Below are 25,875 nucleotides of genomic sequence, written 5' to 3' on the forward strand. Positions count from 1 at the left end.
CCTGTCCCTAATTGTTCTTCAGATGGTGGGGGTGAGCTGCCTTCTTGAACTGCTGCTATCTATCTACTGTGGGTTGACCCACAATGCCCTTAGAGAGTGAATTCCAAGATTTTGACCTAACAGTGAATGAAAGGTGTTGTATTTCCTAAATCGGGATGATTAGTGGCTTGGGAAGGTGTGTGTGTGCGCGTGTGTGTGTGTGTGGCGGGGGGGGGGGGGGGGGTTGGAGAGGTAGGAGGTGGTAGGGGGTATTGAAACTACTGGTGTTCCCATGTATCTGCTGCCCTTGTCTTTCAGAGGGTAGAGGTTATGAGGTTTAAAAGATGCTGTCTAAGGAGCCTGAGTGAGACATTGCAATGCATCTGGTAGGTGGTACACAGGGCTGCTCCTGAATGTTGAGAATGGCAAACCTGGTGCCAGTTGAGTGGTTTGCTTTGTCCTGGATGGTATCAAGCTTCTTGTGTTGTTGGAGCAGCATTATTCAAGCATTCAAAAATGATTCAATCACACTTCTTACTTGTGCTTTATGGATGATGGACAAGCTTTGGAGAGTCAAGAAGGGAGTTACTCCCTGCAGGGAGGGGAGTTGAGCTGTAGGATTCCTAACCTTGATATCAAGGGCAATCACTCAAAGCTCACTGGGAGGAGGTCCTTTTTTGAATGATGCAAGGATTTTTATCTATATGTTTGACACAATGTATTAATTCATTTCACAGGAGAGGTAAGGAATAGAGCTTAGGCTTTGTTAACAGAAAGGACAAGCCATTACAGAGTCATCGATTAACACATACGGTCATTGGATTTGGAAAGAACTTCCATTGGAGTGAATTTTGCCATCAAATGGACCATCCCACAAAGACAGCACAAATCAATGAAGTGGGAATGGTTTTGATTGAGCTGAACTCTCTTCATGCAGTTTTCATGTGAACTAAGCCGAGGTACAATTGACAAATGGAATGACACCATTGGGTCAAATGGGGAGGGTGGGTTCAGTCTATGGAGTCCACGCTAACACCCCCAAAGAGCATCTCACCCAGACCCACACCCCATACCTTGTAGCTGTAACCCTACATTTCCCAGGACTGATCACCCACCTAGTCTGCACATTGTGGGCAATTTAGCATGGGCAGCCTAACCTAAACTGCACATCTTCAGAGCGTGAGAGGAAGTCAAAGCACCCAGAGGAAATCCATGCAACATAGGGAGAATGTGCAAACTCCATTCAGATAGTTGCCAGAGGCTGGACTCAAGACCCAGGTCCTTGGCACTATGAGGCAGAAGTGCTAACCACTGAGCCATTACACCATGGAGTGCCAAGGGCCATTAGGAATCCTGCGAGACACAATCTCGGTCATGACTTCCTTCCCTTTAGTTGTCCTTCTTAAACCAAGCTGATGTAAAACCCATGTGCTGCATGTCCTCAGGGGTTCAGCAGTCTTAAGTGTGTGCAGGTGCTGACCCCAATCGGTGTTGAATGTCTGAATAGCCCCACCCACCACGCCTGCATTTGAAAGGAGGCATTGTTTTGTTGAAAGGCATGTGCCAAGCCCTGTTCTTGACATAGGGCTGAGTCTTGTAATCAAATTCCACTGAAATGTGTCATTGTATCAACTGAGAACAACGTCAGAGCAATGAATGTGAGAAGTGGCAGCTCCAGTACACCCCACCTCATGGTTCAACTCAATGGCCTGGGTGAAGGAGTGAAACCCTCTCCTCAGCTGACCCTGAACTGGACACACACTCACAAACTGGACAAGTTGAAGAGTGGGAAAACAGGAGACAGATGTGACATGATGTGGATACATGTGAGTTTGTCCACAACGGCAGCAAAAAACAGGAAAGGAAGTTATTAACTGAATGCTGATGGATCGGGAAAGTGGAATCTCCTTGGACACTAACCACTGAAAGCAAGCGGGCAGGTGCAGCAAGTGGTGAAGGTGGCAAAAGGTATGTTGGCCTTCACAGCGAGGGGCCAAAGTGGGTACTGCAGATGCTGGAGATTAGAGTGGTGCTGGAAGAGTTGCTTTTGGCCGAGATGTCGATTGCTGCCTGACCGGCTGTGCTTTTCCAGCACCACTCTAATCTTGACTTCATAGCAAGAGGGTCCAAATACAGGAGCAGGGATGTGTTGTTGCAGTTACACAGGGCCTTGGTGAGGCCACACCTGGAGTACTGTGTGCAGCTTTCGTCTCCTTACCTGAGGAAGGATGGTCTGGTTATGGAGGGACTAAAATGCAGGTTTACCAGAGTGTTTTAATTGAGTTATAACAAATTACTTCTAAATGTTTAATGTAACTTCCTTTATTTTGTACACTTCTTATTGATTTAAGGGTAAAGCTCCGACATGCCTTTGTAACAGATTTATTTAGCTGTTAAACATTCTCACTCTAGCACAGAGTTTGCAGTTTTACTTCAGGGCCAGATTTCAATAAAAGTTTGTAAAACAAAGATCTGCATTTGTATTATTTTTGTACAGGAGATGCTCATCTCCTGTATTTTTTAAAACTCCCCCATACTACTGCCATACAGCAGCAGCGCTTATATTCCTCAGCGCCTGAGAGAGAGTGTGTGAGTGCGTGTGCATGACCGCATGTGCACAGGTGCAAGATACAGTGAAAAAACACCAAGTGAAAACAACTCTTTAAACATCCCACCGATGAACCAGTGACAAGCAAAGCCCAGAGCGAGCAATGCTTACAAGAAAAAAGGTGAAGGGAAGGGTAGGGAGTAAATCAAAATAGAATTGGAGGGGGAAAATAAAGTACTCCATTAGATCTGCATTTATATAGCTCTTTGCACAGACTTGTCAAAGTGCATTATAGCCAATTAAATACCTTTGGGAGTGTAGACACTGTTGTAACGCCAGGAACGCAGCAATCAGTTTATGCACAGCACATATCCACAAACAGCAGTGCGGTAATGACCACAATCCTGCATTCTTACATGTGGGTTATATGGAGAGGATTTATACACTGTTAGTCATACTTTCTATGTTGGTAACATACAGGGTGATTGTCAGTTTGTAAAACCCTCCCAAGTCCTTGGTGTGAGATTCAAACCCAGGGCTCTAGTTCCAGAAGCACAGACCCTTCCACAGGATCTCCCAAGATTAAGCAAGACAGTGTACAAATCCCAATGGTCCTATTCCTCACTCAAATCCAGCTTATAAATTGGCAGTTGTATGCTTGATGTTTGTAGAGTTTCTTGGGAAATGATGATGTATATAGACGACTGTTCAGACTGTAGCTCAACTTGATGTCCCTCCCCCTGATTGATGAAGGTCTCAGTTACATTTTGGGACATGGACAATAACTATGGGCACAATAACCCACTGCCTCATAACTAGTGACAACCATCAACCACCAAGAATCACAAACGAATAATGCTGACATTATGTAAAGAGACAATAATGGGATAATAATGGCTGTGACAAACTTCCTAATTCTTCCTCAAACCATAGCACAGGAACCTTTTTACTCTCTGACATGCTGCAGGCATTACCAGCAAAGCCAACATTTGTTACCCAATCCTAAGAGTCCTTGTGCCCTTGAAATGAACAGCTTGCGAGACAATTTCAAAGGGCACTGTTGTGTTTTCAAAGTCTTATGTAGGTCAGACTGGGTAAAGTGTTTTTTTAATTCATGGATGTGTTGCAAAGAGGTGGGCGTAATGAGGGGAGAGCTGACTGGGCCAGCATTTACTGCCCATCCCCAGTTACCCCTTGAGAAGGTGGTGATGAGCTGCTTTCTTGCAGTCCACCCTGCTGTGGGTTGACCCGCAATGTCATTAGGGAGGGAATTCCAGAATTTTGGCCCAGTGGAACTGAAGGAATGCCGCTATATTTCCAAGTCAGGATGGTGAGCGGTTTGGAGGGCAACTTGCAGGTAATGGTTCAAGGAAGCAGCTCACCACCACCTTCAAGGGGCAACTGGGGATGGGCAGTAAAAACTGGCCCAGACAGCTGTACCCTAATTCCTCCCCACATCCCCACCTCTTCCCAACACATCCCATGAATAAATGTTAAAAGTCCTTACCCATGTATCTGCTGTTCTTGTCCTTCTAGATGGAAGTGGTTGAGGGTTTGGAAGGTGCTGTCTGAGGACCTTTAGTGAATGCCTGCAGCACATCTTGGAGATAGTGCACTGAAGATGGCGATTTCTTTCCATAAAAAAAAGGACATTAGTGAGCCTAGTATGTTTTACAGTAATTGATGGGAAATCGGTTTAACTCAGTTGGCTGGACTGTTGGTTTACAAATCAGTACAATGTCAACAGTGTGGGCTCAATTCCCATCACTGATTTGATGTTACCATGAAGGACTCTCCTTCTCAACATCTTCCCTCACCCGTGGTCTAGTGACCCTCTGGTTAACTCACCACCAGTCACTTCCCTTTGATAAGACTATGGTCTAAAAGACTACGATGACAACAAATGATATTTACTACAGTCCTGTGCTATGGTTTGAGGAAGAATTAGGAAGTTTGTCACAGCCATTATTATCCCTTAGCATTGTCTCTTTACATAATGTCAGCATTATTCTTTTGTGATTCTTGGTGGTTGATGGTTATCACTAGTTATGAGGCAGTGGGTTATTATGTCCATAGTTATTGTCCATGTCCCAAAATGTAACTGAGACCTTCATCAATCAGGGGGAGGGACATCAAAACAGTCGTCTATATACATCATAATTTCCCAAGAAACTCTACAAAGTCTGATAAGACTATGGTCTAAAAGACTACGACGAACACAACAAATGATATTTACTGAGACCAGCTTTCGATTGCAGGTTCTGTAAATTCAATTCAAATTCCACCAGCAGCCACAGTGGGATTGAACCCACCTTCCAAAATCAGTAGCCGACTGAGTGTTGCAGACTGGCACATTCCAAGGTCCAGGACTACATGTTGAGGGACAGGCTGAAGCTTGGGGCAGCTGCCGCCGTGACGCAGTGGGGAAAGACCCACCGTGTAACATCTGCCTGCCTAAAGAAGAACAGGGGGCCCGCGCAGTCATTTGGCGCCTCAGCTCAATGGAATCGCACCAACCTGTAAATAGGAATGATTACTCTGTTTCGGTATACAAACAAATGGAATGTTTACATATGCATGGCATGTCCAGTTGTACAGATCAAAGTATTTTATGAATAAAGTATATTTTTGAAAAAAAAAAATCAGTAGCCAATCCCTGTATTACTAGCCCAATGGTGCCACCTCCATATAAAGGCTGCAGGTCTCACTGTCACCTCTGCTTAGGTTTCTTCATGACTCCAGTCGGGGCAATGATGGTATCCTTCAGATTCTTGACAAGTTTTCCACAGTCGAATGAAATTCTCACTGACTGGAGTTACTGGCTCTAAGAAGCTGGGATAGCCCACTCCTCCACATCCTAAATCCTTTATTCCTTTAATCCCACTTGGCCTGAACACTGCAGCCCGTCCTGACAGCAACTGCGAATTGCTCTCTCAAGAAAATTAAACCATCGGCCAAGCTAATGGCTTAATGTTCAACTTTTTAAAAGGTCGTTCAAAGGTGAAAATAGCATTATTGGACAAAAGAGTTCTATGATTCAGGACTGGCCCCCGCATGAACTTTATTGTTTTTATTTTCCCAAGTTTTTAACTATGCCTTTGTTCAGCAATCCTCCCAAGACTGCCCATCCCAAAATACTGCGGCTATCCGTGGATTAGGCAGTGTACCAAATCTCCCAATGATACCATGCTATGGAGAGATTTTCTAATCAACCAATGTTATTAAACAGGGCTAGAGCAAGTCAAACTTCGCCTAGTGGAGAGGTAGGGTCACAACCAACATCGGTCACAAGAGCATTCCTGATACTGGGCTGTAAAAAAAAATGACGACTTGCAAGGTGTAACAGATCGGTCATTGATCCTTCCTGGATTAGAAAAGGGAACTAGAGCATTAGGTCCCAACCTTTAACTCACACGGCAGACAGAGAGCTCACTCACTTTCAATCCTCCCCAGCCACAGGCTTATCTCGGTTGTTTCCTGTTGGCACGGTGGTTCAGTGGTTAGCACTGCTGCCTCAGTGCCAGGGATCTGGGTTCAATTCCAGCCTCGGACGACTGTCTGTGTAGAGTTTGCACGCTCTCCCAGTGTCTGCGTGGGTTTCCTCTGGGTGCTCCAGTTTACTCCCACAATCCAAAGATGTGCAGATTAGGTGAATTGGCCATGCTAAATTGCCTATAGTAGAGAAAGTGAGGACTGCAGATCCAGGAGATCAGAGTCAAGAGTGCAGTGCTGGAAAAAGCACAGCAGGTCAGGCAGAATCTGAGGAGCAGGAGAGTTGACATTTCGGGCATAAGCCCTTCATCAGGAATGAGGCTTGTGGGCCGGAGGGCTGAATTCCAGCACCACACTCTCGACTCTAAATTGCCCATAGTGTTCAGGGATATGTAGGCTAGGTGCATTAGTCAGGGGTAAAAAAAAAAGGTAAAAACAATGACTGCAGATGCTGGAAACCAGATTCTGGATTAGTGGTGCTGGGAGAGCACAGCAGTTCAGGCAGCATCCGAGGAGCAGTAAAATCGACGTTTCAGGCAAAAGCCCGTAAAAATAGGACAACAGGGTAGGGAAGTGGGCTGGGAGAGGGGGGGGGGGGGGGGGGGGGGAGTTATTGTTCAGAGGGTCAGTGTAGACTTAAATGGGCCTGTTTCCACATTGTAGGGATTCTATGATTCTGATCTGATTGCAGTCCATAAGGACAAACTGTCTTAGCCAGAGAGGTGCCTTCAATGTGTAGGCCAGGTACAACTTTACCCCCAACCCTATACTGAAGCCGGGGCAGTGGTCGATTTTACCGTCAGTTCAAACCTGCAAAGGGACTGGATTGACGTCTGGTAGATGGTGGTGTCACAGTAATATCACTGGGGTAAGGCCTATGGAGAGTACCATTCAGGGACATGGGCTCAACTGCAGCAGGCGGTGAAAGTTAAAAAGAGTCTGGAATAGAAAGTGTCTTTCAGAGATCGATTATTTGCTCACACCACGCTGCTCTTGCTGAGGTTCCTATTTTACAACAGTGACTGAAAAGATACTATGCTGTTGTTAAACACTTTGTGGCATCCTGAGATTGTGAAAGTTGCAACATAAATGTGAAACTGTCCTTCATCCCTTGTGCATTGTGCACAGGTGTCCCTCTGAGCCCTGGTTGATCCGCCCTTGTCCTGGCCTTCCCCCAGTTGGTATTTGCCTCCCTAACATTTCCCTGCATGCCATTTCCCTCATACGCCCATGGGAACAATTACCCTGCCATTCCAGCACATAAACCTCAAGGCACCTGGAATTCCTGCTCCCACTTGGGCCTGAAATGATAGGAGTTAAAATCCCACCAGGTTTAGCCTTAAGAGCCTGTCTCTCACCAGACTCCCTGATCCCCCCGCTCCAATACTGCCCAGTTTGATACTCAACCTGATGGCGAATCTGATCCTACTCTCCCTTGACAGCCCTTATGGAGTTTGAACTGGTCATACCAGTTTGACAATACATTCCATTTCAAGGGTTTACTTTCGTTTTAGAGGGAAGAGTTTTGTACAGCTGCAGCATGACCTCATGATTCCGAAACTCAATCCCTCTACCAATAATATTACACGTTTAACAATTTAACAAAATGCAGTAAAGCCCGTTCATATATAAATATTGTTTCACAGGATATGATTATTGCAGGAGAAGCCAATATTGATTGACCATCCCTAATTGCCTGTGATCTGTGTAGTTTGTGGGGCCATTTCAGAGGATAGTTAAGAGTCAACTGCATTGCTGAGAGTCTGGAGTCTCATGTAGGCCAGATCAGGTAAGGATGGCAGATTTCCTTCCCTGAAGGACAGTGAATCAGATGGGATTTTTACAACCATCAGTTTTACAATGTCTATTACAGAGACTAACTTCCCAGATGGAAAAACTGATGAATGAGACAGTGGGCCAAACCGTCTCATAATTCTAAATGAATGCTACTGCTTTTCCAATCTTATTAATCAAGCTTACATAATACCATGGTGAGATTTGAACCCAGAGTTACTGACTCAGCGACATTATCACTACACCTTCAACACTTGGGTGTATTCCTTATCCTCCTTTCACTCGTTGGCTTTACAGCCAATGATGGGTTTTGGAAGTTCAGTTGCCATTTCAGTGTGGGCATTATGGCACAGCAAGCTCCCACAAACAAACAAACGTCATGTGATGATGACCAATTCATCTCTTTTCTGTTAGTGTTGTTAGCTAAGGGATAAATATTGGTCAGGACACTAGGGTTAGCTAGCCTAGTCCTCTTCAAAATATGCCCTGACACCTTTCACATCCCCGAGAATAGAGAGAAAACGGGATTGAATATCTGGTCCACCTGTGCAGCCCACCCTCAATATTCACTGGTATCAGCATATACTGTGTACTCAAGGCTCTTGAGTACAAAAGAGCCAAAAAAAGGTTGAAAAAGCAGTTTTACAAATTAAGTTAAGTTATCTCAAGAATGTGACTTAAAAGAATGTGACTTAAAAGGATTTGCACATTAATGAAACAAAACCTGCAACCCATTCCAAAAGATAAAAAGAAGATGTAACAGCAATCTAGGTTTGTTCAATATATCATTTCAGTTGCATGACACTGTAATCTTTTGTGATGAATTCTGTGTCTTATGATCCTGTTCCACTGCTACCTGATGAAAGAGCAGTGCTCTGAAAGCTAGTGCTTCCAAATGAAGCTGTTGGAGTATAACCTGGCATTGTTATTTTTACCTTTGTTCAGCCTAGTCCAACACCAGCACCTCCACATCCCAACTTCATTAGCAGATTAAGAAAGAAAAAACTTGGAGTTGCACAGATGAAGTCAGACACATAGATCATTTGCATAAATCATTTCGGAGGAAGGGTCACTGGACCCGAACCATTAACTCTGATCTCCCTATACAGAGGCTGCTAGACCTGCTGAGCTTTTCCAGCAATTTCTGATTTCGTTTGATTTCTAGCATCTGCAGTTCTTTCTTTTTTTTAAAAAAACACAAATCACTTCTTATTACAAGGCAAGCAAAGACCATAAAAATTTCACAAATCAGTCAACATTGTATTATTAATTTTATTCTAACTGTTCAAGTCGTGGTGCACTCTCACTTCAAGTCAGTAGCTCACTGGGTCAAAGGCCTTGATCAAGAAGGAGAAGGGCAGCAGACAGCATGGGAACACCACTGTCAGCACGTTCCCCTCCAAACCACTTACCAAACTCATGTCACTATCCCCTCAGTCGCTGGATCAAGATCAAGGGACTCCCTCTCAAATAGTATTATCAGTGCATCCACACCCCAAGGACTGCAATGGTTCAAGAAGGCAGCTTACTACCACCTTTTCCAGGGCAATCAAACATGGGCAATAAACATTAACTCAGCCATCAAGGCCCACTTCCACTGTATGGAACTGAGCGATAGCAGGAGGTTGACATTTCACTGCGGTACTGAGGGAGTGCTGCACTGTTAGAGGTAGGGAGAAAATCTCTCAGACAACCCTTGTTTAAAGACAAACTGAGGTGTTTTTCCTGCTATCCTGCTCTATATTTATCCTTCAACCAATAACACAGAACATACAGAAACAGGAGTTGCTGGAGAAACTGAGCAAGTCAGGAGCATCTGTGTAGAGAGGGAACAAAGTTAACGCTTCAAGTCTGGTGACTGGACTCAAAATACTAACTCTGTTTGAGTGACAGGGGATTTGTGCACATATCCTACATTACATGAAAAAGTGAAGTCACCCTCGTCCCAGAGGGCTGTTCCCACATCATAGAAATGGAAACCTGGTGGTGTTTTAACTGGAAGGTCACCAGTACTCAGGTGAGGGGAGAGGTTGATAAGGAGTATGGTAACCATGGCTGGTGCAGAAAATGGACACATGCTTTTGGCACCACTCTGCACCACAAACCAGCTGTCCAGCTAACTGAGCGAACCAGCCCCCACCCAGCGTTTATTACAACAGTGATCAAAATTATAAAACAATCCTCTTGAAATTTGGATGTTGCTGTATACCTGCTGATTTTAATGCTTTAATTCAGTTTAATTCCAATGCTTCATCTTCTCTTAAGCATTCGCTCCATGGAATGTTACATTCCATGTTGTGCACAGGCACTGATTATGGTCAAGCAGATAAAGTGAATGAGAAACCGGTCGGATACATTTGCTCATTTTCTATCACGGTCCTATCTTGACTCTTCCCTGAATATGAAGAGTACATCAGTTGACAAGGAACAACCAACGACCACCCAGTCTTTAAAATGCCAAAGCAGTTGCTAAACACACACATTGAAAGAAGACCAACAGCAATCATGAGATATGGGCACAAAGAAGTGGCAGAGGAGGAAACAGTTAATGAGACCTCTCCATGGACAGGACAGAGGTACAACACATTGAGCACCAATCCTGAGTTACCTGTGTTTTCAGATCACTATCTACTGAAAGATGTAATGACACTAGTCCTGTAAAGAATATGGTTTTATTTTCAATAAACACAGTAAAAAAAGTGGTATGAGTGAACAATGCACTGAGCCCATAACTACCAACTGTGGAATCTGCTGAAATATAGAACAAAGTCACAGTAAGAGGAATTCGCTTTTAGAGTTACACCCATTCAGATTTCAACTTGAATACACAAATCACAGCTTCAAGAGATCAGAGGTGATGCCCTCTAACAAGGAGATGTGTGGAATGGCAAATGAGTTTGCAATTAATAATCTTGTTGGCGTCAACACTGGGTAATTGGTCCTGGACAGGTCCCGGGCAGGTCCCCAGTGTAAGAAAGGAGCTCACAAGAAGCCCCGAGTCTGGCACTGATGCAATTTCTTGAGATTTAAGAACAAATACAAGTAATAGATAACAATCCGAATGGCCATACAGTCAGTTTCAGTGCTACAGTCTGAGCTAATAGTAAAGTATATGGAGAATGAGGATATATTGAATTAGTGTGTGCATTGGGTCGAGGATTGGTGCACACTGGGGAATGGGATGAATTCAGTGACAGGTTTATTGAACGTGGGGATGTACATGTGTGTGGGGTATATGGAATATGGCGGAAGTAGGTACTGCAGATGCTGGAGATTAGAGTCAAGATTAGAGTGGTGCTGGAAAAGCACACCAGGTCAGGCAGCATCCAAGGAGCAGGAAAATCAACGTTTCGGATGAAGGGCTTTTGCCTGAAACATCAATTTTCCTGCTCCTATGTTGAGTATGTTGGGCGTTTGGTGAATGTTGAGGTACAGTGATATACTGGGAAAGGATATGCAATAAATGACAAGATACAGAGTAGTCATGACAGAGGGACCTTGGAGACCTGGTGATTGCCTCCCGAAGGTAGTGGATGAGCTGGATTGGGGAGTTCAGAGGACATGCAGACTGCTTTTCTCGAATACACTATGCATGACATCTAAGAACAGTGGAGGTTATCCTAGAGCTGTATTAAACTCAAATAAGGTCACAACTGGAGTACTGTATGCAGCTTATACCCACATGACAGCAGGAGTTATGGTCCGATAAGAGTGGGTACAGGGCACATAATTTTGGCCAAGAGGAAAGTTTGGATACACTGGAGTTGTTTTCTTTGGTATAGCAGAGGTGGAGAGGAGATTTAATTGAGAAGTATATAATTATCATGAAGCCTGGATAATAGCAGGTAGGAAGGATCCATTTCCTCACGCATCGAGTTCAATAGCCCGGTGCAGAGATTTAAAGTGGTTGGCAGAAGGATTAAGGAAAAGTCAGAGGAGAACTATTTCTTCACAAAGGCAGAAACACTCACCAACTTGAAAAAGACACATGTATTATGCACCTGATATTCTGTAACCAATGGAGCAAGAGTTGGAAAGTGGGGTAAAGCTTGACAGCTCCTTTTTGGCTATCACAAATGTGATGAGCCAAATGGTCACCTTGTGTGTCTTTAATATTTAATGGTTGTAAATAGATATATTTTCCAGTCTGTTTTTCGGTTCATTGTGTACAATGTTCGCCGTTCAGAAATACGGCTAGTGGACCACATGGGTTGTTGGCGGTACAGGAGGATTGGATTTAGGAGCAGGCCACTCAGCCCTTTAAGCCTGATCCAGCATTCAATAAGATCATGGTTATTGTCTCAATCCCACCTCCCTGTCTCCCTCCCCATAACCCTCAACCTTCTTGTTACAGTCGCACAGGACGGAAACAGACCCTTCGGTCCAACCAGTCCGTGCCAACCATCATCCCAAACTAAATTGGTCCCACCTGCCTGAACTTGGCCCATATCCCTCCAAACCTTTCCTATTTGTGCACTTATCCAAACGTCTGTTAAATGTTGTAACTACCCACATCCTCTGGAAGGTCATTCCATACACGAGCCACTCTCTAAAAACATTGCCTCATGTCTTTAAATTTTTCTCCTCTCAACTTAAAAATAAGCCCCTTAGTCTTGAAACCTCCCACCCTATGGAAAAGACACCTGCTATTCACCTTACCTATATCTCTCATTATTTTATAAGCCTCTATAAGATCACCTCGCATCCTCCTAAGCTCCAGTGAAAAACAAAATCCAGACTATCCACCTTCCCCTTATACCTCAAAACCTCCATTCCTAGGAACATCCTAGTACACCTTTCCGGAACCCTCTCCAGCTGAATGTCCCAGGATTTCAATGTTTCGGGTGTGATATAAAAGGAGTTACATTACTAATAAAAGGAGTGAGTATCTCTCAGCTGTACCAAGGGAGGATACATCAGAGGACCTGTGCAGCAAGGTAGAACTCAGGAATAGGAAGATGAAATTACAGTGCTGGGGGTATACTGCAGTTGTCTCAACAGTCAGTGGAAGATAGAGAAGATGATTATGTCGACCGATATTGGAAAGGTATAAAATCAGCAGGGTTGTTGTGGGTGATTTTTAACTCCCCCTTTATTAACATTCAATTTGTGCTAGAGGCTTGGATGGGGCAGTATTTGTAAGGACCGTTCAGGAGGGTTTCTAACACAGTATGTAAACAGTCCAACCAGGGGAGGGGTTACACTGGACCTGGTTTTGGGAAATGAGCCCGTCCAGGTGAGTGAAGTTTCAGCGGGGGAGCATTTTGGGAGTAGTGACCATAATACCATGAGTTTTAAGATACTCATGGATAGGGATAACAGCAGTCCTGGGTGAAGGGGTTAAGTTGGGAAAAGGTGAACTGCAGCAATATTAGGCAGGAACTGGAGAGTGTTATTTGGAGGCAGCTGTTTGAGGGGAAGTCCACATTGGACATGTATTTTAAACAGCAGTTGATGAGAGTTCAGGAGCGGCACATTCCTGCAAAAATGAAGGGTAGGTACGACAAGTTACTTGAACCTTGGATGACCAGAGTTGTGTTGAGATTGGTCAAAACGAAACAGGAAGCAAACATAAGGTTGAGGAGAATGGGAGCAGACAAAGCCCTTGAAATATATAAGGAAAGAATGTAAACAAGGAATGAGAAGGGCTAAAGGGGGTCGTGAAAAGTTGTTAGCAACAGGATTAAGGAGAATCCCAAGGCTTTTTATACATATATTAAAAGCAAAAGGGTAGCCAGGTACAGGATTGGCCCATTCAAGGACAAATGAAGCCAGAAGAGGGAGGGGGGGTCCTAAACAAATACAGAGGAACCTCGATTAGCCCACCAAGATGGTCAGGCACTATTTTGTTTGGATAATGGATTATTCGGTTAATTGATTTCCTCTGGGGCTTGGAGTTTTTTGTGAAGTCTGCTCCCCATTCAGGGGACTAGGCAAAACCACATTGCGCGCGAGAGCCTGCCCTCTGTCCACTCCCATCCACCCCCACCCTGCTCCCTCACCTCCCTGCCACCACCCCCAACCCCATCCGCCCCCACACCTCCCCGCCCACCCCAATTAGCGCACACAAACTTTTTATTGCAACTTTTTGACAGGTTCCACTTCTGCCCTGTACAGGACAATGTTGGAGAGGTTATCTGGGCAAGGTGGGGTTTAGGGTGGGGAGAGGGAGAGGGAAAGGGGGTGGGAGGTCAGTCATTTGGAGACGGTGCCTGGACTGTCCAGGACTATACTTGGCAGCAATGAGCAGACTTTGGTTTTTAATCATTGCACCTGTAAACATAATACGTGATCAGAGTTGAAACAGCTCTTTGCCGTCATGTTTCTATTGGGACCTCGGGCTGTCCTTCGGATAAATGATATTCGGATAATCGAGGTTCCTCTGTACTTTGGCAGTATTCACCAAGGAGAAGGATTTGGTGGAGGATGATCTCAGGGAGTGTTGAATTTCCAAGCTAAGTTGCTATTAAAAAGTAAGAGGTTTTATGCATTTTAAAAAAAGTATTAAGGTAGATAAGTCGCTGGACCCTGATGGGATCTATCCCAGAATATTGAAAAAGGCAAGTGAACAAATTGTTGGAGCATTGACAGACATCTTTGTATCCACTGGGGAGGTCCCAGAGAACTGGGAAATAGTCAATGTTATCCCATTGTTTAGCAAGTGTAGCAGGTATAACCCAGAAAATGACAGGCCTGTGAGCCTCGCATCAGGGTTCCCTGAGACAAGATCCATACAAATTTAGAAACAAATGGACTTATTAGCGATAGACAGCATGGTTTTGGGCATGGGAGGTCGTGCCTCACTAATTTGATTGAGTGTTTTGAGGAGGTGACGACGACGATTGATGGAAAAGTGTTTAATGTTGTCTACGTGGATTTCAGTAAAGCCTTAGACAAGGTCCCTCATGGCAGACGGGTACAAAAGGTGACATCACATAGTATTGGTGTGAGCTGGCAAGCTAGATATAGAACTGGCTCAGTCATGGAGACAGAGGGAAGCAGTGAAAGGACTGGAATGGAGGACTGTGACTAGGTCAGGTGCATTAGTCAGGCTAAATATAGAGTAATAGGGTAGGGAAATGGGTCTGGGTGGATTACTCTTTGGAGGATCGGTATGGACTTGTTGGGCCAAAGGGCCTGTTTTCACATTGTCGTGACTCTATGATCAAAATGTATCAGTGCAGGCCTGGAGGGGTCAAAGGGCCTGTTCCTGTGCTGTATTGTTCTTTGTTTTTTGACTAGTTCACATACCTTAATCACATCCTCCCTGTTTAATGCTAATCCTGAATTGCTCTCTCCTCCCACCACCTTTGGAGGGTTGATACAGACTCAATGGGCCAAACAGCCTCTTTCCGCACAACAAGGATTGTACGGTTGTTAACTTGCTAACTAATCAGTATTCTCATTTCATACAGGATCATCATTATTTTCCTTCACTTTGGCACTTCTTGCAAAGTGTCCTGATCAGTTCAAGATGAAAAGCTTTAACAGGGTGTGTTTATTGCCACCAACACTCAAATTCTGCACTACCAAGTAACTATCTGCTCGGACCGTGGGTTCTAAAAGATTATTTAACTATGGGCCGTAACTTTAAGCTTCGGGGTAAATAAAGAGGACATCTGAGATCTGATGTAAACCTGGTTGATTTGATTGTTAGAGATCAAATGCTTCACAAAAGAAGATGATGCAAGATATTTACACTTGGAGGCAGTGGTAACAGTCATAGGTTTTACAATGGATAGACTCTGAGTCTACTAAAGTCCCAGAAAAGTGCTATAGGTATCGAATTGTACACAATTTGATTAGATTACTTACAGTGTGGAAACATGCCCTTCGGCCCAACAAGTCCACACCGACCCTCTGAAGACCAACCCATCCAGACCCATTCCCCTACATTTGCCCCTTCACCTAACACTACGGGCAATTTAGCATGGCCAATTCACCTGACCTGCACATTTTTGGACTCTGGGAGGAAACCGGAGCAAACCAATACAGATAGTGGGAGAATGTGCAAACCCGACACAGTCAGTGGCCTGAGGTGGGAATTGAACCCAGGTCTCTGGCACTGTGAGGTAGCAGTGCTAACCACTGTGCCACCCAAAATTGTGCTGTAAGTTATCCATTAACTTCTGAGTGAAAGTGAATTGGGATCAAGGATAGCACTGGGATCTTTCATATTGGAATGGGATTAGAGCAGAAAAGGCCATTTTTGGTCATCAGGTCATGGGCTTCTCTACAGTTTAATGGATGTCTCAGACAGACAAACAGCAGTTTTGTGTGGACAGTCCAGGGAAAGGCTTTGCAAGTTACCATAGAAATGGATTATAGGTGAAGGACACAACTTGCAGTCTTTGACAGAATTGGAGAGATGTGCCCTTGCCTGGTTCAGGGAAAATAAAATTAATTGAAACAGGCTTTTACAGCTGCTGATGGCTTTAAGAAACAACATCGAAAACTGAGAGACTGTCACTGAAGGTTATTACTCAGCAAAACAGGGAAACGGAAAACTATTGGAAGCTGGCAGCTACTGTTAACTATTTATTAAAAGGAAACTCTGGAATTCTGTGCAGAGTGTGATAAGTGCACATTTCCTGTAGTTTAAATGTATGTTTTTGTCAATAAAGCAATTAGTTAAAGTTTTTTTTTCAATCATTTGTCACAATAAGAGTTTTAAAATGTGATGAAACTTTCCTGTCATTCTTTCAGCCAATAACTGAAAGTTTGAAATCTCTTTTTTTTTAAGAAAGAGAAGCTATTAGTTCATTGTGATGTATTGTAGCATTTTGTGCACAAATACCAGCAGGTCATTTTGCTCCTTCATCTTGTTTGAAATCTCATCCTTTATTCAATAATACCAAGCACAACCCACACAAGACTTTCTCTCTGAAGTGTGCGGTCATAAGGCTAGAAAACTGAGGCTAAAGGGTTAGCAAGGCCTAGAACATATAATTGTAGTTACTTACAGAGAGCATCTCTAAACATAAAGATTATGTAGCCTAGTCTAGAAAGTGGCCTACTCTGTCTCTGCACAGACACAGCTGTTGTATTTGCACCCTTTCAATTCTACATTTTTGACTAGAGAACAAATATAAAATAGCACACAAAATAAATGGATTATTTCTGTACAGAATAGAGTACCTTGAAAAGAATCCAGGCTATTTTCAGACAAATGGGGGCTAATTCACTCCTCCAAGGGATAACTCCTTGAAATAGAATACAGGTAATTGTCCTACAACTCAATCAAGCTCCAAAAGTAGGCACTATATCAGCCTCATCATTGCCAGGAAGTTGTGGTTCACATGCTCACCCAAAGCAAGTAAGGCTGAGCCTTCAGATGAGTAAATAGCCAGGAGGGAGGAGCATCTCATCAATTAGCATAGCAACCAATTCTTGCCATTTGCAATGAAGACATACTTAACAACAGAATAGGAATGCAACAGGTGCAATGATGGCATTCCAGAAACTGCAGGTATGTTTGTATGGCATAAATATAGAGCACAATGCTCTGCTATTGTAAAATTAAACTTGTAATAAATCAGATTCACAAAGTCGTTCACATGAGCAGGGCACGGTGTAACAGAGGGCAGAGGTGCAAATTGAGACTTGTCAATCAGAATAAAATTCCAATTGAATTCATGAGGGTTCATGCATTGACCATCAGTTAACAAGAGCAACCTGACAAGAGCACGTCAGAGGCTGGGATTCCTGTGGTGAGTAACTCACCCATTCACCATCCACAAGCCACAAGGCAGGAGTGCAATGGAATACTCCCCACTTGCTTGGATGAGTACAGCTCCAACAACACTCAAGAATGTCATCATCCCCAAGACAATGCAACCAAATTGATTGGCACCACATCCATCCTCTCCAATTCACTCCCTCCACCAGCAATGCACAGTGGCAGGAGTGCATACCATCCACAAGATGCTACTGCAGTAACTAGCCCAAGGTGCTCCAACAGCATCTTTCAAACCTGTGAGCCCCACCACCCAGAAGGCAGCAGATACATGCGTAAAGCCCACATTTCTTTTATTTTTCTTTATTTTGGATTGTGGACAAAAATGCTTTACAAAAAAAAGGACAGTGGAGTTTTTACTGCACTTCCTAAAAATCAAGTTGCTGCTTTGTAAGAGTGGGGGAAGATGAGATAAGATGGCATGGCACAGTGGGGTGCAGAGCGAAATTCAACCAGCAACAGGTACCTGATTGGTTTGTACACCTATCACAGTTGCACAAACCAATCAGGTACCTGCTGCTAGTCGATGCCAAAGGTCATCAACTCTGACAACTCTCTGATTGGTTTCTGGGCAGTTGAATAGTTAGGGGGTGTGAACAATACAGTGGGAGATGCCTTCAAACCGCTGGAAATGTGCGATGCACGTCTCTTCAGAGAAAGTAGCCGAAACAACCCAGCTATTTTCTCCCACCAGTTGCCGTAATCTGCTGCCTTTAACCAGTAACTATGAAACTTTGTAATTAGCATTACAATTGTCCTGTGCCTCCTGGTGAAAGGAGATTGAAAAACAGAAGCTCTTGGGATGCATAAAGATCATATCAGCAAACCCAAAGGACTGGTGCTACTGAACTGTGCTTCTTCAGAAATTCTCCCCCCCCCAATAAAATTTTCTTTTAATTTAGATTACTTACAGTGTGGAAACAGGACCTTGAGCCCAACAAGTCCACACCGGCCTGCCAAAGCACAACCCACTCACACATTTACCCCTTTACCTAACACTACAGGCAATTTAGCATGGCTAGTTTACCTGGTCTGTAGGAGGAAACCTGCACAGACACAGGGAGAATGTGCAAACTCCACATAGTCAGTCGCCTAAGGCAGGAATTGAACCCAGGTCACTGGTGCTGTGGGACAGCAGTGCTAACCACTGTGCCATCATGCTGCCCATAGTGTGTATGTCTGAGTAAGAATGTTAAAGGTGGATTAGAGTTTTAACCAGTAAAGCTACACATTGTTAGCTCATAACTGTTGAGAATTGATTGGAATTGATTAGAATCATGAGTAGAATTGATTTATTTGTAGCAAAAATTAGTTCTTGTTAGGTACAAGAATGTAGTCAGTGTTCTCTGTTGATTTGATTCCAACAGACAGGTAAATTAGGCAGTTGTGTGCTTTGATTCATAGAAATATGAGTTAAAATAGCAGAAGGCAAGAGACAAGGTTAATTTCTGTCAAAGATGCTGACCAAAATAAATGGAGGTGAATTCTAATGGATGAAAAGTTTGGATTTGGCACAAGACACAGGTTCAAAGAGTTTTCCTTGCAATACAAGGATTCTGTCTTCAAGGGCCACCAACCCAGCTTCCTACACTTTTAACTTCAACTCATATAACATGGGCAGTGTTGGCTGGGCAAGCATTTATGATCCATCCCTAGTTGCCCTTGAGAACTCTAACCTCCCTACATTTATACTCAACTCCCTTTTAAATAAAAGCCAACATTCCATTTGCCTTCCCTAATACCTGCCAAGTTTAGATGCTAGTTTTTTGGAGATACATGCAAGAAGATTCCCAAACCTCTCCGTTCTGCAGTTTTCCACAGTCTTTCTCCATTTCAATAAAATCTAGCTCCTCTATTCTTCCTGCCAAAGTGCACCACCTCATTTTTTACGACATGGCATTTCATTTGACAAGATTTTGCTCACTCACTCAATTTGTCTATATTCATCTGAAGTCTCTTTGTGTCACCCTCATGACTTGCCTTCCCATTTATTGCTCTGTCATCTACTAACTTAGTGATAGTATCCCAATCATTGAAATATATGTAAATGGTTGTGGCCCCAGTGCTGATCCCTGTGGCTCTCCATTAGTTACAGGTTGCCATGGTGAAAATGCCATCCTTATTCCAACTTTCTGGCTGCTATTAGTTAGTTAATCCTCTGTCCATATTAACATCCAACCTCCAACACCCTGGGGTCTTATCTTAGGAAATAGCCTAATGTGTGGCATCTTATCAAACACCTTCTGAAAACCCACATATATTACATCTACTCCTTCCCCTTTGTCTAACCTGTTTGTTACATCTTCAAAGAATTCTAGCAAATTTGTGGTATGATTCACCCTTCATGCACTGACTCTGCTATTCACCATATTATATATAGTGCCTCGACATACGAACGACCCCGTTCACGAACAAATCGGTTTACAAACAGGATTGTACGTAAAATTTTGCTTCAACATACGTACAAAATTCAAGGTACAAACGCAAAAAGCCCGTGGTTTCATTGTCATTGTTCTGCTTTGCTACGTGCGCTTTGAACATCCGAACAATGGGAAAATTGATTCAGTTCACGAACCGGGTCCCGGAATGGATTAAGTTCATAAGTCGAGGCACTACTGTATTTCTAAATGCTCTGTGTTGCATCCTTTATAACAGACTCCAAATAACAGACGATAAGCTCAGTGACCTACAGTTGCCTGTTTATTGTCTCCTTCTCTTTCTAAATAAAGGTATTACATTGACAGTCATTGACATTCACTCAAAGGGTTTGCAAACTTTTGGAATTATCTATCTCAGAGAATTGTAAATGCTCCATCATTGAATATATTTAAAGCTGAAATGGACAGATGTTTCGCCTCTTGAGTTCAGCCATAATTGTCCTGAAGGAAATGAGTTTGATGGACCCAATGGTTGACTTCCACCCCATATTTCTTGTTTTGTTATACTCTGGGGTTATCTCCTCATGACCCTGAATAATTACACACTATTGTCTTGCTAACGCTGTTACCCCAAGAACAAATATTTGATAAAAATAGATAGGAAAGCGCTATTCCCTCAGGTGACTGGTTGAACAGATTTTAGATCATTTGGGATAGCTCCAACAGCAGATTAAGATTAAGAGACTTTTCTATCATTCAGATGGGGAGAGAACCTGGAACACCCTACCTGAAATGGTGATTAATTTTAAGAAGGGAGTTGGACCAATGATTGAGGATGAGCAACTTACTGGGCTGCAGACAACTAGGAGTCAGTCACAGCACAATAGACAGCATTGCCTCCTTCTGTGCTGATTTAATGATTTCTTTCTAAAAATGACCCAGTATGTGATGCCCCATAAAATGTTCCCTGAAATTTTCAGATGACATGACTAGACAACAATTGCTGTTTTGAGGTCAGATGACTGAAAGGGTCAAAGATGAACAAAGGGTCACTTCTGTATAGACTTGAGCAAAGAAATTAAATTCGAGGGAGAACATCAAAACTGTACCAGAAACCTGAAATTCTAACAGTACCCCAAATTCCCATGGTGAGTTGGGTTTGGTAGAATGGTGGGCATTTCCTACCTACAAGCCAATAAGTGAATCGAAATTTCAGTAAGTGCATAGCACAGAATTAGGAGATCCTGTAACAGGGCAAGGCCAGCATTTATTGTCCATCCCTAATTGCCCAGAGGGCAGTTGAGAGTCAACCACATTGCTGTGGGTCTGAAGTCACAAGTAGGCCAGACCAGGTAAGGATAACAGTTTCCTTCCCAAAAGGAAGTTGATGAGTTTTTCCAACAATTGGCAATTGATTTATAGTAGTCAGTAGATTCTTAATTCCAGATATTTATTGAATTCAAATTCAAATTCCACCATCTGTTATGGTAGGATTTGAGCTCAGGCCCCCAGAACATTCCTGGGGTCTCTAGATTAACAGTCTAGTGATAATACCACTACACCAACACCTCCCCATACTGAGGTGGTAATTACGGAGGTGGTGCCCATTCCCCACAACTAATGAAAGACTCTGAATAACTCATAGTCCCAGAAAACTCACCAGCATTTATCTAGTTAATAACCAGCAAGGAAAGGACACACTCTCGTCAGGCCTCCTTGAACAGAGCTGCAGGCACATAAGAGCACCACAACCTGCAAGTTCCCTTCCAAACCACTCCACATCCTGAGCGTGAAAATATGTTGCGTTTTCTTTACTGCAGCAGGGTCAAAATTCCCAAAACACACCCCCTCCCCACCGAAGGAGATTGTGGGTCAACCCAGAGCACAGGTACTGCAGCAGTTCTAGAAGGCAGATCACCACCACCTTCTCAAGGACACGTTTTCCCCGTGTCTGCATGTGTCTCCTCTGGGTACTCCAGTTTGCTTCCAAAATTCAAAAGGATATGTAACTTAGGTGGATTGGCCCATGCTAAAACACACCATGTCGTGTCCAGGGATGTGCAGGCTCAGTGGATTAGCCGTGGTAAAAAAATACTCCATGAGGAATAATGGGAATGGGGTAGGTGTGAGGGGGGTATTCTTTAGAGGCTTGGTGCACACTTGATGGGCCAAATGGCCTCTTTCTGCATTATGGGGATTCAGTGATTCTCTGAATTAGCGATCAGCAATAAACAACCACCCAACTGGGGAGATCCCCAGACTGTTTTCATTCTGGTTCCCCAAAAGTTTGGCTGTAAAGAGAACTGATGTTTTGTTTGTCTGCCTTTAACTGAACAGAAACTGAATAGAGCCTAAATTGTTCATTAGGAATTGATATTTGAGTTCTCACTTAACCACTGGCAATGATAAGCCCCATCACAAACTGATCACTCACTCACCTGTACACCTCAGAAGCTGACCACTCACTCACCTGTACACCTCAGAAACTGACCACTCACTCACCTGTACACCTCAGAAACTGACCACTCACTCACCTGCACACCTCAGAAGCTGACCACTCACTCACCTGCACACCTCAGAAACTGACCACTCACTCACCTGTACACCTCAGAAACTGACCACTCACCTGTACACCTCAGAAACTGACCATTCACTCACCTGCACACCTCAGAAACTGACCATTCACTCACCTGCACACCTCAGAAACAGACCACTCACTCACCTGTACACCTCAGAAACTGACCACTCACCTGTACACCTCAGAAACTGACCACTCACTCACCTGTACACCTCAGAAACTGACCATTCACTCACCTGCACACCTCAGAAACAGACCACTCACTCCCTGTACACCTCAGAAACTGACCACTCACTCCCTGTACACCTCAGAAACTGACCACTCACTCACCTGCACACCTCAGAAACTGACCATTCACTCACCTGCACACCTCAGAAACTGACCATTCACTCACCTGTACACCTCAGAAACTGACCACTCACCTGTACACCTCAGAAACTGACCATTCACTCACCTGTACACCTCAGAAACTGACCACTCACTCCCTGTACACCTCAGAAACTGACCATTCACTCACCTGTACACCTCAGAAACTGACCATTCACTCACCTGTACACCTCAGAAACTGATCACTCACTCACCTGTACACCTCAGAAACTGACCACTCACTCCCTGTACACCTCAGAAACTGACCACTCACTCACCTGTACACCTCAGAAACTGACCATTCACTCACCTGCACACCTCAGAAACTGACCACTCACTCACCTGTACACCTCAGAAACTGACCACTCACTCCCTGTACACCTCAGAAACTGACCACTCACTCACCTGTACACCTCAGAAACTGACCACTCACTCACCTGCACACCTCAGAAACTGACCACTCACTCACCTGTACACCTCAGAAACTGACCACTCACTCCCTGTACACCTCAGAAACTGACCACTCACTCACCTGCACACCTCAGAAACTGACCACTCACTCACCTGTACACCTCAGAAACTGACCACTCACTCCCTGTACACCTCAGAAACTGACCACTCACTCACCTGTACACCTCAGAAGCTGACCACTCACTCACCTGTACACCTCAGAAACTGACCACACACAAAGTGGCAGCAGCGGTCACACCAGACATTGTCAGACACCAGGGGGATGAAGTGATGGTCTTGCCCTCTCTCCTCCCTCAGCCTGGGCTCCTCAACGTCGCTGAAGATGGTCCTCACGTCGGGAGGTCGGTACCTCTTCCGTCCCTTGCCCAGGGGGCTGTGTTCCTCCTTGCCTTCCCGGTGAGGCGCCCTGAGCCGCGGCTCCCTCTTGATGGTCTTACCGTTGGAGAGCGGATGCTGTGCATGAACACCCAGCCCGTTCCTGGACACTTTCAAACCTTTCATTTCCTTCCTTCCTTCTCTCTCTCTCTCTCTCTTTCCCTTTGCTTCTTTGACCTCTGAAATGTTTTGTTTTGACTCTTTGTTCTGATCCCCCAATAACACACGGTTTGGACAGAGAGAGAGAGAGAGAGAGAGACAGAGCCCAGTGTACAGACACGGCGCGTTACACCCAGTGACAGATGAGATCAGATTTCACTGCTGCACTCTGCAGTCTGTCCCCACTCAAGGAAGTCACTGTGCGTTATTTCACATCTTAATCATGCGACAAGGGGTGTGTTTAATTACCATTTTTTTAAAAAATTAATAAAAGATGTGGAGGCTAAAAGTTGGTTCTCAGTGTCTGGAAAAGTCAGGCTGACATGCATTGGAGAGTCTGCTCAGAATGCCTTCAACAAGATTGGAAAAGCTTTGAATAACTCTAATATACACACTCGACATACTGGACTGGAAATGTTAATTCTGCTTCTCTCGCCACACATGCTGGCAGACCTGCTGAGTTTCTCCAGCAATTCCTGTTTCTGTTTCAGATTTCCAACATTCCTACAGGAATGTCTTCTGATTGCGAGAGGATGCCACTTCGACTGCGAGGAAATGCTGGGGAGATCAGCACAGGTTCCCTTAACCAGGGAGGAGACCAGAAGATCTCTGGTGGGAGCAGGGTAGGGGGGCAGTCTGGATAGAGGGTACAGGGGTAAACTCTTCCGACTCCTCAACAGATTCTGAACCAAGGTGGGGAAATCTTCAAAGGCTGTTGCAAAAGATGTAAACCTCAGGATGATAGGAAAAAATTCATAGAATCATACATGGCAGAGGCCCTTTAGCCCATCATAACCATAGAGTCATAAAGCTGTATAGCACGGAAACAGACCCTTCAGTCCAACTCATCCCTGCCGACCAGATATCCTAACCTAATGTTGTCCCATTTGCCAGCATTTAGCCCATATCCCACTAAACCCTTCCTATTCATATACCCATCCTGATGCCTTTTAAAGGTTGTAATTGTACCAATTCCTCTGGCAGCTCACTCCATACTTGCATCACCCTCTGTGTGAAAAAGTTGCCCCTTAGGTCTCTTTTAAATCTCTCCCCTCTCACCCTAAACCTATGCCCTCTAGTTCTGGACTCTCCCGCCCCAGTGAAAAGACTTTGTCTATTTACCTTATCCATGCCCCTCATAATTTTGTAAACCTCTATAAGGTCACCCCTCAGCCTCCGACACTCCAGGGAAAACAGCCCCAGCCTGTTCAACCTCTCCCTATAGCTGAAATCCTCCAACCCTGGCAACATCCTTGTAAATCTTTTCCGAACCCTTTCAAGTTTCACAATGTCCTTCTGATGGGAGGGAGACCAGAATTGCACGCAATATTCCAACTGAGGCCTAACCAATGTCCTGTCGCTCAGCGAGTAGTTAGGATATGGACTGCACTACCTGGAAGGGTAATGGAGGCAGGATCAATTGAGGCATTCATGAGGCCATTGAATTTGTTTCCCTAAACAGGAGGCAATGAGCAGGGTTATGGGAGAAAGGCAGAAGTTTGCCACAAAATGCTCAGAGATCCCACTGTAGACACAGTGGGCGGTAATGGTCTCATTCTGCACCGTGACTACAAGGTAACCTTGAATCAATAATGGGCTAATGGGCTGAGAAGTGGCAGATGGAGTTTAATTCAGATAAATGCAAGGTGCTGCATTTCAGGAAAGCAAATCTTAGCAGGACTTATACACTTAATGGTAAGGTCCTAGGGAGGGTTGCTGAACAAAGAGATCTTGAAGTGCAGGTTCATAGCCTCTTGAAAGTGGAGTTGCAGGTAGATAGGATAGTGAAGAAGGCGTTTGGTATGTTTTCCTGTATTGGTCAGAGTATGGAGTACAGGAGTTGGGAGGTCATGTTGCGGCTGTACAGGACATTGGTTAGGCCACTGTTGGAATATTGCATGCAGTTCTGCTCTCTTTCCTATCAGAAAGATGTTGTGAAACTTGAAAGGGTTCAGAAAAGATTTACAAGGATGTTGCCAGCATTGGAGGATTTGAGCTC

General features: G+C 44.2%; 1 protein-coding gene across 1 annotated transcript in view; it reads right to left on the minus strand.

Annotated features, from left to right (window-relative positions):
* The window catches only part of rassf3 (Ras association domain family member 3), a 213,724-nt gene extending 189,720 nt beyond the window's left edge, over positions 1-24,004 (minus strand). The window contains exon 1 of the mRNA XM_072551884.1: positions 23,531-24,004. Coding sequence (XP_072407985.1) covers positions 23,531-23,843 — 313 coding nt within the window. The 5' untranslated portion in view covers positions 23,844-24,004. The remainder of the gene's footprint in view (positions 1-23,530) is intronic.
* Between the last annotated feature and the right edge of the window lie 1,871 nt (positions 24,005-25,875).

Source organism: Chiloscyllium punctatum, chromosome 32, assembly GCF_047496795.1.
Source record: "Chiloscyllium punctatum isolate Juve2018m chromosome 32, sChiPun1.3, whole genome shotgun sequence".
NCBI classification, from domain to species: Eukaryota; Metazoa; Chordata; class Chondrichthyes; order Orectolobiformes; family Hemiscylliidae; genus Chiloscyllium; species Chiloscyllium punctatum.